The 10,480-nt window shown below is 39.7% G+C and overlaps 1 protein-coding gene across 3 annotated transcripts; it reads right to left on the bottom strand.

The window, feature by feature from the left end:
* Positions 1-1,736: 1,736 nt before the first annotated feature.
* On the bottom strand, positions 1,737-10,182 carry tbc1d24 (TBC1 domain family, member 24). 3 transcript variants are annotated; one of them, XM_029527723.1, is made up of 8 exons: positions 10,133-10,182; positions 6,018-7,128; positions 5,504-5,509; positions 5,122-5,280; positions 4,721-4,784; positions 4,291-4,386; positions 3,273-3,519; positions 1,737-3,015 (listed from the first exon to the last, which is right to left on the bottom strand). In XM_029527723.1, the coding sequence occupies exons 2-8, from the start codon at positions 7,013-7,015 to the stop codon at positions 2,861-2,863; spliced, it is 1,725 nt and encodes a 574-aa protein (XP_029383583.1). In that variant the 5' UTR covers positions 7,016-7,128; positions 10,133-10,182; the 3' UTR covers positions 1,737-2,860. The 3 variants fall into 3 exon arrangements, with proteins under 3 accessions (XP_029383583.1, XP_029383584.1, XP_029383585.1); XM_029527724.1 differs by lacking the exon at positions 10,133-10,182 and adding an exon at positions 9,935-10,094; XM_029527725.1 differs by lacking the exon at positions 5,504-5,509.
* Between the last annotated feature and the right edge of the window lie 298 nt (positions 10,183-10,480).

The following is a 10,480-nucleotide window of genomic DNA, read 5'->3' as shown; positions in this document are numbered from 1 at the left end:
ATTCTGATGGCTGATCTTTAAGGAACATGATTCGGTCAGTGCACAACTGAGGGTGTCCCTACAGAGCAGCATATTTTAGAAACCATATAATGTAAATCGAACAAGTGGCCAAGGTGCATCTTCATGTTCTTTCACTGGTTGTGATACTGTGACATATGACGAGACCAGGACACAGTTCTACATAATGTTTCACATAGTGAAACTGTAAAAGATTTGACCAGGCTTTAAATAAAGCTTCTCCCAGGTTTGGCATTTTTCCCATACAGACCAATTTTACCATGTAACTGAAAACATAACTGTCTTTCATTCTTACTTACTACAGGGAACTTTTCAGTTTTTAGCCATTACGAAATCTTAACATTGGAAATGGAAAACCTTCATACCTCATTAATAATGCATTTTTGTTGTCCTATAATGCCAACAGCCTGAAAAAAAAGAACATCGTTCAGATGGACAGTTATACCGACCACAGGGCAGTTTCATGACGTGTATTCAGTAACACTGAGTCGGTATTGGAAGCAGGGACTGTTCTCCCTCATTTAAATATCCAGTCAGTGATTGAAAACAATTTTTCTTGGGATCTCCTCAGACATTGTGTTAATCTGGTCCACAGCCCCTTGCTGTCCGACAGGTGGGGGCTGGCCGAGGAAGGACCCATCTCAGTGTAGGGTTAAACACTTAAGCATCTTACTCTGGGAGGCTGGAAAGCATGGTTTTCAGGCGATATCCCAGACCAACACCCAAAGGAGCAGCTAAATATAGATGTGCATGTGTGATTAGCAGAGTGTGAATCCTGAATGAACAGCTTTGGCAAGATGGAGTCAATGCCACTTACTGTAAACCAGGAATTTCACCAGCACTTTGCTGTCAAACAAACTGTTCTTCAGATGCACTAGACTGAGCCACACCTACTGGAAATAAATTGGCCTTGCATTTTAACAGCTTTAATGTACTGACATTGATTGAGATGAGATGCATTTATATTGGTGTTTAATGAAACATTTGACCAAATGGCCATAGGACATCAGTTATGTTCAGCTGCCAAATTTGTATTGTTGAAATACTTCTACTTCCTTCACTGAACGGAGGTGTGTACTACAGCTGACTACTGGAAGTAAACAGCTTTTAAAGTTATATTTGTGAGAAAACTTGACTCATTTCTGCCACAAATTTTCCAGTCATGCCGCTCACTGTCAGCTTCCACAAAGGAGAGACATCCATCCACAAGACATTCAGACAAAAATAGTCTGTGTCTATTAAAGATGTGTGTATGAGTAATTACATATTCACCCTGTGTTTCTAACCCAGTCCTATCTGATGTTACATGACATTTGTGACATTATCATTTCACATATCAACTCCCATTTGTTGTTAAACTGTATCAGTAACATGCAACTATTGCTTTTAACATAAAATCTTTTAAAATGCAATCAAAAATTTACAGTTCCTTGAGAGGTGTACAGATTTTCCTGACATGATTGTCACTATAATGATAATTTATTTCTGATGTAAATAGAACAGTTAATTTGGTTTACCATATACCATGTAAGTACTTGGAGAAGATGGGGATTCGGGGGTGGGATTCATGGTCACCTGACTTAAAAAGGCATCTGGCACACCTCTGCAACAAGCTGAAGAAATGCAGGCTTCCATTAGCAAGGAGAGAGACATGATAGATGTAGAAGAAAAAAAAAGTAAGACAATAAAACAAATTTTGCTTGACTGAAAGTATATTGCTGTATTTTCACATGTAGAATACATTTTCAGTTACTCAGTTGATGTGTCACTAAAGCAGATATTTGAACATTCAGAGACAAATAGGTCATATAATCCAGACAATACTTAGGCCAACAGGGCACAATTTTGGACTTCATTTATTACAGTTTTCACTAAGGAAAGGACGGAAGTATCAGGAAATATAGTCAAAATCAGAAAAGGATGAGCAAACTGCATTAATCACCATCAATCTCCATTACTTGTAAACCAAAATACATTGACATTTTACTTCTGTTATAAAAAAAGGTTTGTTCTATTATTCACATGAATATCATCTACTTCACATAGCAAACACTGACACGCATTCAAAAGAAAGCTTTCACAAATGGTGCAAAATGGCAACACTCAAATTCATTACTGACACTCACAAACATGTAGCACATACATTGTCCCAAATCTCCCATATGTTTACAATAAATCGAAAAAAACAAACAAACAAAAAAAGCAGGAGCCTGCAGCAAGACTTGGCCACACATCTGGTTAATCTGGTGCAATCATTTTCAACATCTAAAAACACATATCACCAAGTGAATACTTGACTTCACAGACTGAATTGCAAACTTGGTAACAAGTAGAGTTTGAGGAATGCAGATATAGCTATAAAGTATATTTGGCAGACTGAATTGAACCACAGAACATAAAGTACCGAATTTCCATTCAAAAATTGTAATTTTGTCACTTAGCATGAGCATGAATACCTCACAGCCGACATAAAAAACAAAAAAACCCTCTTAATGAATTATCAAGGGTTAATCCTGAACGTGATATTAGCTGCACATCAGCATAATAAGAACACCATAATGCAAATCTGTACATACAAAAATAAACACAAAACACAAAAATAACTCCCAATTTCTGTTCAAATGATGAAATTTGGATTAATTGCATTAATAAATAAAAATTTATAGGACGGATCTGTTTGCATATCTGGTTTTCTACCTTAATCACCACCTTGGACTTTTTGATCATGACTGGGCTTAATGTTTTAGTGTTAAAATTTGTTCAATATTTACCTACGTGTCTGCATAGTCCGTACAGATCATACAGACACATGAATGTGTTGTGTGTGTTCATGTGTACGGCATTATGAGGTCATAGCATCCTGAAAACCCCATACTTCCAGCAGTGAAACCTGGAAACTCTCTGCACACAGTGGCGGGTTGTCAAAGGTAGCGCACCTGCCTGTGCGCCCATGGTTCAGTTCTGAGTCAATGTAAAGAGCGTTGCCTTCACCACCCCCTGATCAAACATAAGAGTACAAAGTTTGTTCGAGTTACAAGAAACTGAGAACAAACACTGCTTTTCCACACTGCATGCAAATCTTAAATATAGCAGAGGGCTAAAAATAAATTTTGTTAAATAAATGGATTGAAGATGTTTTGGCAAAAAAATGAAAAATCACCTCAAAATGTAACTCAATGCAAGTCTAACTATCAACATTCAAACAGAAAAGAAAGTGGAAAAGTGCAAAATAAACAATATAATAAACCACTCACCCACGATGATGGAGTCAAAGTTTCCAGCCATGAACATTGAAGTATTCTTAGAGTTAAGGTTGAAATGGCGAGCAGAGAGGAAGGGTGACAGCTCCCCAGCAGATTTCTCTGGCTGCTGTAAGCTATTGCTGTCTGAGTTTTGACCCTCAGTGGAGGCAGTGTCATCATGACCCTGGCTCTTGATGGAAGAGGCCAGCTCAGGGTGGTGGATCACCACCCACTCATAGCGCTCCATCTCTGGCTTCAACTAACAAAGGAAAACTGAATAGTTACCACTACTGTGAGGCAGTCATCAATTGAACATCACAGATCGCTCCCTTGCTCTCACCCTAAGCTGCACATCTGACAGACAGTCCCTATTGGCTTGTCTCTTATGTGTGTCAGGTGTATCAGATGAAGGCCTAGCCAGATACTACTGGATTACGTTACAGGACGTGCCAATCTGTGTGTGTTTAAGTATCAGTTTGTGAGATGACTGTGTTTTCCTGTATCCTGGCTGAGACTGCTCACAGCTGTGCATTACATAGAAAGCCAAGTAAATAATTCATACAGAGGGCATTGGAGATCAAGACCTCTTTGCTATTTCTAGCACAGGTGTTATTAAAACTACAGCTTGGTACTGCAACATCACAAGTATTAATCGTGATGTGTGCTTGCTTTTTTGCTGAGGAAGACAAAGCATTATCTGTCTGGTGAACAGCGGCCTAGAAGGCAGGTTTTTCAAATAGGATCCTTAGACAGCAAGTGGGACACAGACATGAGAAACAAATAAAAAAAAAGTAGATGCTACCACCTGGTGGCAATAAAGAGGTACTGCTCAGATTTTTAAAAAATCTCCTATTTGATTTCTACAAAGCACTGAAGTCAAGTCACCTCAAAAATACATAGATATATTTCAAAATGGTTGCTACTGACAAGCCTCTTTTCAGTAACCCAAAAAAAAAAAATAAAAAATAAAAAAATCAGTCAGGGGAAAAAAGAAGAAGAAGAAAAGAATAAGGAAAAACAAAAACCTCACCCGGAAGACAAAGCATTCCCCTGTACCAAAGAAACTCAATTTGTTGCCTCCTCTCTTCCGCTCCTCCCAATCTGTGGAGAGGAAGGCTCCACAAACCTGTAGAAAAACATAATAGGAGAAAAGAAAAGAAGAAGCCTGAAAGTCAGAGACTACTAGGAGTAGCAGACAGGAGTGATTACTGTTGTCTTTTAACAAGTCAAAATATTTCTGTCCTAATTGAAACAGAAGGCCTACAAATTTGGTAGACCCAATATGTATAACACAGGAGTTGGCTTTCTGTGACAATCAGGCAGAAAATGCTGAAGATGACAAAAATAATTATTGAGCTGAGCTGCAACAGTCTGAGAAAAAAATCTTAGTGCTCTAATTGATAATAATTTGCATCCTTGAAACTGAAAGTTTGTTGTCTGTGTTTATCTGTGCTACATACATCACCATCTGTGGTCCGGACAAGGAGCAGAGTGGGTTCGTAGCCCTCACAATGGGAATAGAATCTGCAATAAAATATACAAGTTTATTCATTCAGTCAATTCATTCTCACTAAATTAAAACATGATACTAAAACGTAAAACCTCAGCAACATTCATCTTCTGTGATACTGTTGGATTCATATGTGTAGAATGAGGCAGCAAACAAAACTCTCTCCAGCTTAACCTGTTCCACAGTGTCTGAAGGCCACAAATGTAAACCCCCCACCGCACACACCAAAAAAAAAAAAAAAAAGACTCACTACAATCTGAAACCCCAAACCTGTTAATTTGTTAACTTAAAAACCAAACCAAACCAAACAAACAAACAAAAAACAAAAAACACACAACTGTCTTGGTCTACCTGTTCAGGCTGCAACCATGGGTGGAGGTGGTGAAGAGTAGCTGTGGTTGGCACAGAGCAAATCGCTCAGGTATCCACGACCAGATGTCCCGCATCTCCTTGGCACTGACAATCTCAGAGGAGAAGGTGTCAGGGTTGAGTGCCAGCTGCACGTTCCGCCTGGAGATGTTCCAAATATAGGCAGAGATGAGGAGGTAGTGGGAGGCAGATCATACAGCTGGTGAAGTATGAGCCTTTAAAAACACTTGTGGATTTTTGATTCTAGGGGCCAATCACTTGATATATAACAATGGTGTATGAAAACCAAAGTGCAATTTTAACAAATCTGAGAGTAAATGACAAAATGATAAAGAGTTGCAAAGAAGCGTTAAGGGAAACCCACCTAGGACTGTAAAAGAACCAATGCAGAGAACACAGGAGTGGAGTGCAGATGAGACAGAAGATGGGAGTGGTGGACGGAAAAGTATGGCACAAACCAGACAAAAAGGAAGCAAGACGCTGTGAGACAAGGATGTAAACCCCAGAGCATGCCAGAGAGACACGCTTAAAGGAACACAACATTTTTAAGAATGAAGCAAATTAAATTGCCTAATCAGTTCATCTACTGTTGCCTATTACATTTGAAGTGATGTATATTTATGACAAACTCAGTAAAAAAACCCTACTTTGGCCTATTTCAACGTGACATTCCATTCTGTGCATGCCACTCTGATTTAATTTGAAGTCAAGGCACTGATGTCTGTGATTTATATGCGTATAGCTGCAAGGTACTGTACACAAGTGATTGATTAATAAAGTCCCCACTGATGAAGTAGCTTTGCTAAGAAAGCTCTCTAGACTCAGCCCTGGCTTCTGATTAAAAATTCACTAGATAAAAATATTATTATTGACTTTACCGTTTCTGTTTGACAGTGATTCCCTTTTGCTGCAAGGACTTTTCATTTGTGAGCTGCAGCAGAGTAATCTCCTTACGGCTGAAGAGACGGATGGAGAAGGCCTTCTCCAGCAGCTTGTCGGGGGTGACGGTGGACGCAATGTCCTTGACGAAAGCCTGTATGTCCGCCTTGACTTTGCCTGAATCCTGCTGCTGCTGCTGCTGCTGGCTGCCCTGGCCACCCTGAACTCCTGCTTTATGTTTGCGATAGAACTTGAGCAAGGCTATTGCCACACGGTAGAGAATCTTGTAACCCTCTACTAAGTAGACATCCAGGACCCTGACCACATGGCTGAAAGGCAGGTCACCAAGCACCCAGCGCTGCCAGTCTGCATAGACGTCTAGCACATCTTGAGCTGTGGCTACAATCAATTTGTGGGCAGCTGTGCAGTATTTGTTGGCCAGGTCACCAAAAGTCATGCAGCCAGATTCATATGCCAGGAAGGTCTGGTCCAGCAGTCGCTTGCCTGGTTCGTTGCAGGCCAGCATGCGGCTGACATGTTCAAAACACTGAGCTTCGTCTATGCTGAAGTGTAGGAGCAAAGAAGTGACAGCTGGGAGGGACGGGCAGTGGGAGATATCTGGAAACTGTCCAGCCAAGCAGTTGATAATCTGATGGGCTGAGGCTACTGCCTCTGCCTTCAGACAGTACTGTGGCACAGGACTTCCATCCACAAACTCTGGCAGTGGGATGTGGGAGGAGGGCTTCTTAGTGGCTGCATTTCCCATAATATCACGATATACTTCTGCATCTGGTGTTACTGTACGACAGGGAATGGCCTTGATGAGCTGCTGGTATACTTGTGCCCGTACTTTGTGGTTTTTGGCCCAGTAACCCTGCCGAGCCATCTGTTTGAACTCTTTCAGGTCTTTACAGTCGACCTTGGTGGGCCCGCTGCTCTTCGCCAGTTCTCCCATCTGGTTCCAGTCCACAAAGCTGCCATACTCTTCCTCAGCCATGGTGTTGGAAAATTGTTGGACTGCCTGATTAGGACACGCTGGGGTCTTATAATCCTTCTGTCGTCCACACAGCAGATCACTGGCCAATTTCTCTTAACTGCCCATGTCAGTTACTGAAAAAGAAAAAGGAAAAAGAACAAAATTAATGTGAATCTTAAAGACAAAAACATTGTTTCAAAGTAGGAGCTTCAATTGAGTTAAAATGTTTTACAACATAAATCAGCAACCACACTAATGAAGCACAGTGAAGTAGTAGGGTGCCCTGGCCTATAAATCATATTCTACAGACTTGAACGAACATGCTTGTTCGGTACAGTCCCCAGCCAAAAATCACATCATCAAATTTCTTTTATGAACATGGGTGAAATGCAAAAATTACCAATCCCACTATTATCATGACTCAGTCACAGTCACTATATCATAGATGTGTCATACTCATGTTGCTATTATTTTGGTAGATATATTATATTTGGAAATGTTGCAAATTCAATTAGATTTTCATTACTTATGCAGAGCCAAAGATAAATATCTTTTGGTAACTATAAAATCTCTTAAATCTATAAAGCCCGGTTCTTGATTAATTTCTACAAACCTAATTGTAGAGTTTTCTCCCTCTTAGACATAATGTAAAGATCTGGAATAAGAAAACATCTTTATATATCTGTTAAATATTAAAATAGCCACAGTAAAATTGAACTGTAAAGCATCATGAGTCAATTTTCACTAATGAGATTCATGCTCTGTTCTTCAGATGGAAAAAGATGTATTGACCATTCATCTGATACAGCTGATACAAAAAGAAATCAAGTCAATCTGCTGCTTGAATGGAATACTGTGGATGCCAATCTTATTGATGCCATATGATAGCTAAAAACAAAAAAAAAAAAAAAAAAAAAAAAAAAAAAAAAATCCTGAGATGGCCTTCAATGTCTAAATATATTAAATCAGCAAACAAAAGTTTGATATTAAAGCTGTTAAACTGGAAACTCTAGTGGTGAAGGAAATAACAGCAAAGGGGAATTAGAAGAAAAAAGCCATCAGCAGTGTAATTTAAAAAGCAGCTACTTTACAGTCATCACATAACTTTACCCACAATATACATGTCCAAAGATCCTTTGCAATACACAGTATACTAATGATGGTTTTTGCACACTCATCAAATTTCACCATCACACTGCATTTCAACAAGTCACAAGGAGATGCATGTCCAAAGATCAGTTGCAACATACTGAAAATGACAGTGATGAAATCTTCAGATAAATTAACACACACTTCAAGCAAGTCACATGGAAAACTGCATGCCTTTATGGTGAATCTATGGTGAGATATCAATATATCAATATACATGTTTACATAAATGTTCACTTTACTCCTTCCTTGGGATGTACTCAAACCCACATAAAATATCTAACTGGCTGAAGGCCACCCTGAAATCCCAGTACATTAAATAAGTTCTTTGAATCAGTCAAGACGAGTTTACTGCACAAATTAACAAAAGTCTGCAAAACCAAGGCCATGTGACCCACAATTTTCCAAACCCGTATGTGCAGATAAAGTCACTTAAAACACATGCACCATTGAGTTGAACATGCTGGTGCTCATACCACAGTGCTGATCATTTAAACCGGGTCCACTTACATCACAATGACAACATAACTCAGTATGCTACACAGCAAGGCTTACTGGAGATTTGTGGATGTCTGTAGGACCTCTAAAATAGTCACATACCTACTGACATAGTTGAACCTACTTAAATAAATAAACAATACACTATGGGCTACTGTCTTAATCGAGGTCCATACAAAAATTCAGGTGATTTCTTTTAAATGCCTTAAATGTCACTGTTTAGGAAATAAACAGTCTTAAACAGGTATTTAGCCCGACAGAGAAATTACAGTTATCCTCGTTCACATGGTTCATTCCACTCCCATTTCAGAATTACATCTCATTACTTTTAAATTGTACTTTATAGGTCCATTTCCTGACGATCTTTAGACCAAGAGCTCTCAATGACTGTCATTATAGTATTTGCCATGAAATAACTGAATAATATTGTGATGAGTGTGCCTGGAAACTGAACACAGAACACAGCTCTACACACTTTCTAGAGCCCATTAATCATTACAGCAGTCTCAGTTATGGTGGCCTTTTACTTACAACAATTTAATACATTTGTGGCACATTAGCAATGGACGGCCTTCTCAACAATGACAGGAAATGAATAATATTAAAACCTGATCACTGGATTAATAAAACATCCAGAACATGAAGCTGACACTGCTTTAAAAAGCAAAACATGATTGTTACATTGATTATAAAATATAAGCATGACTTTTTGCATTTGTGCAACATTTCTACAAAACATTTTGCTTTGGGTTACCTAATTGCACAATTATTATTATTATTGAGTCTCAAATTTTAAAGGCACTGTGGAGGAAGCTGTCTGAAAGCAGCCTTAAAGGAAAGATTAGCAGTCCAGCTGGGTTAGCAGAGGTTTCTGCAGATGAGCATGTAAAAACCGGAGCTCACCTTCCAGCGTCTCCCTCCGTTAACGTCAGAGTATGCAGCTGTGCCAACACACCGGAGACAGCGTCAAAATGCACCGAGAGAGACACCCAGGCTGCATGTTTAAACATATCACTGTCAGCTAGCATGCAGCTAACCGTGCACACGAGTATTCAACAATGCTGCCGGACTAAATATGATACACCCTTTTCCATTCACAGTTGCCAAGTTAGCATTGCTAGCTTTAGCTAACCGCAAGCTGGTGCTGACAGGACTTGTCAGGCTCAGCAGCTAACAAGAGCACGAAACTAGCTGCAAGACAATCAGGAACCCATGCAAACGCCGAACAACACCAAATTACCCGGGTAAAATACTCAGGCTAACGCTGCTGCCGCTAGCATGAATGTTACCAACCACAAATTGCATTTAGTCCGTACGCTGTCTTGGGAGTTTGTTGGTGTGGCGAGATTTTCATCTTGAATTTAAAGAAAAGTGGCTGATTTAAAAGACGACGTCGGCCAAAGGAATAAGAATGACCTCTACTGCACAAGTCCGAAGGCTGCTAAGCAAATGACAGCTAAATGTGGCCAAATAAACAAGCAGCAGTCGTACCTGGGGTTGAGGAGTCTTGAGACGAGGAGTAGCATTCATATTAAGTTGCCTGGAGCATGCGCAGTGGCTCCAGCTCCGGTCGCAGTGAGCTCAGGTGGACTCAGTAAATACACAAACAGGCCGCTGTCTCACTAACACACCGTTCGGAGAGAAACCAACCAAATGTTGTGGCCAATACACACAGGCACAAATATCCCTATACTTCAGCAGTGAAATGTAAAATTAGAACTCCTTACAGTTGTTAAGACCACCAAAATTATGGTAATATATTCAGCACAAGAGAGTAACCAAAAAAAAAAAAAAAAAGCCCTCATTCCTTCTATGACTTACTTGAAGAAGTCAGGTTTC

The sequence above is a fragment of the Echeneis naucrates genome, chromosome 19 (genome assembly GCF_900963305.1).
Source record: "Echeneis naucrates chromosome 19, fEcheNa1.1, whole genome shotgun sequence".
Taxonomy (NCBI): domain Eukaryota; kingdom Metazoa; phylum Chordata; class Actinopteri; order Carangiformes; family Echeneidae; genus Echeneis; species Echeneis naucrates.
The sequence above is the reverse complement of the archived record's forward strand: the minus strand, read 5'-3'. Positions and strand labels throughout refer to the sequence as shown.

Coding starts and splice junctions, on each gene's coding strand:
- tbc1d24 (XM_029527723.1), bottom strand. CDS start 7,015: ATGGCTGAGGAAGAGTATGGCAGCTTTGTGGACTGGAACCAGATGGGA. Junction 4,785..5,121: donor CATGGTTGCAGCCTGAACAG/GTAGACCAAGAC, acceptor ATTTTATTGCAG/ATTCTATTCCCATTGTGAGG. Junction 3,016..3,272: donor CTTTGACTCCATCATCGTGG/GTGAGTGGTTTA, acceptor ATGTTTGATCAG/GGGGTGGTGAAGGCAACGCT.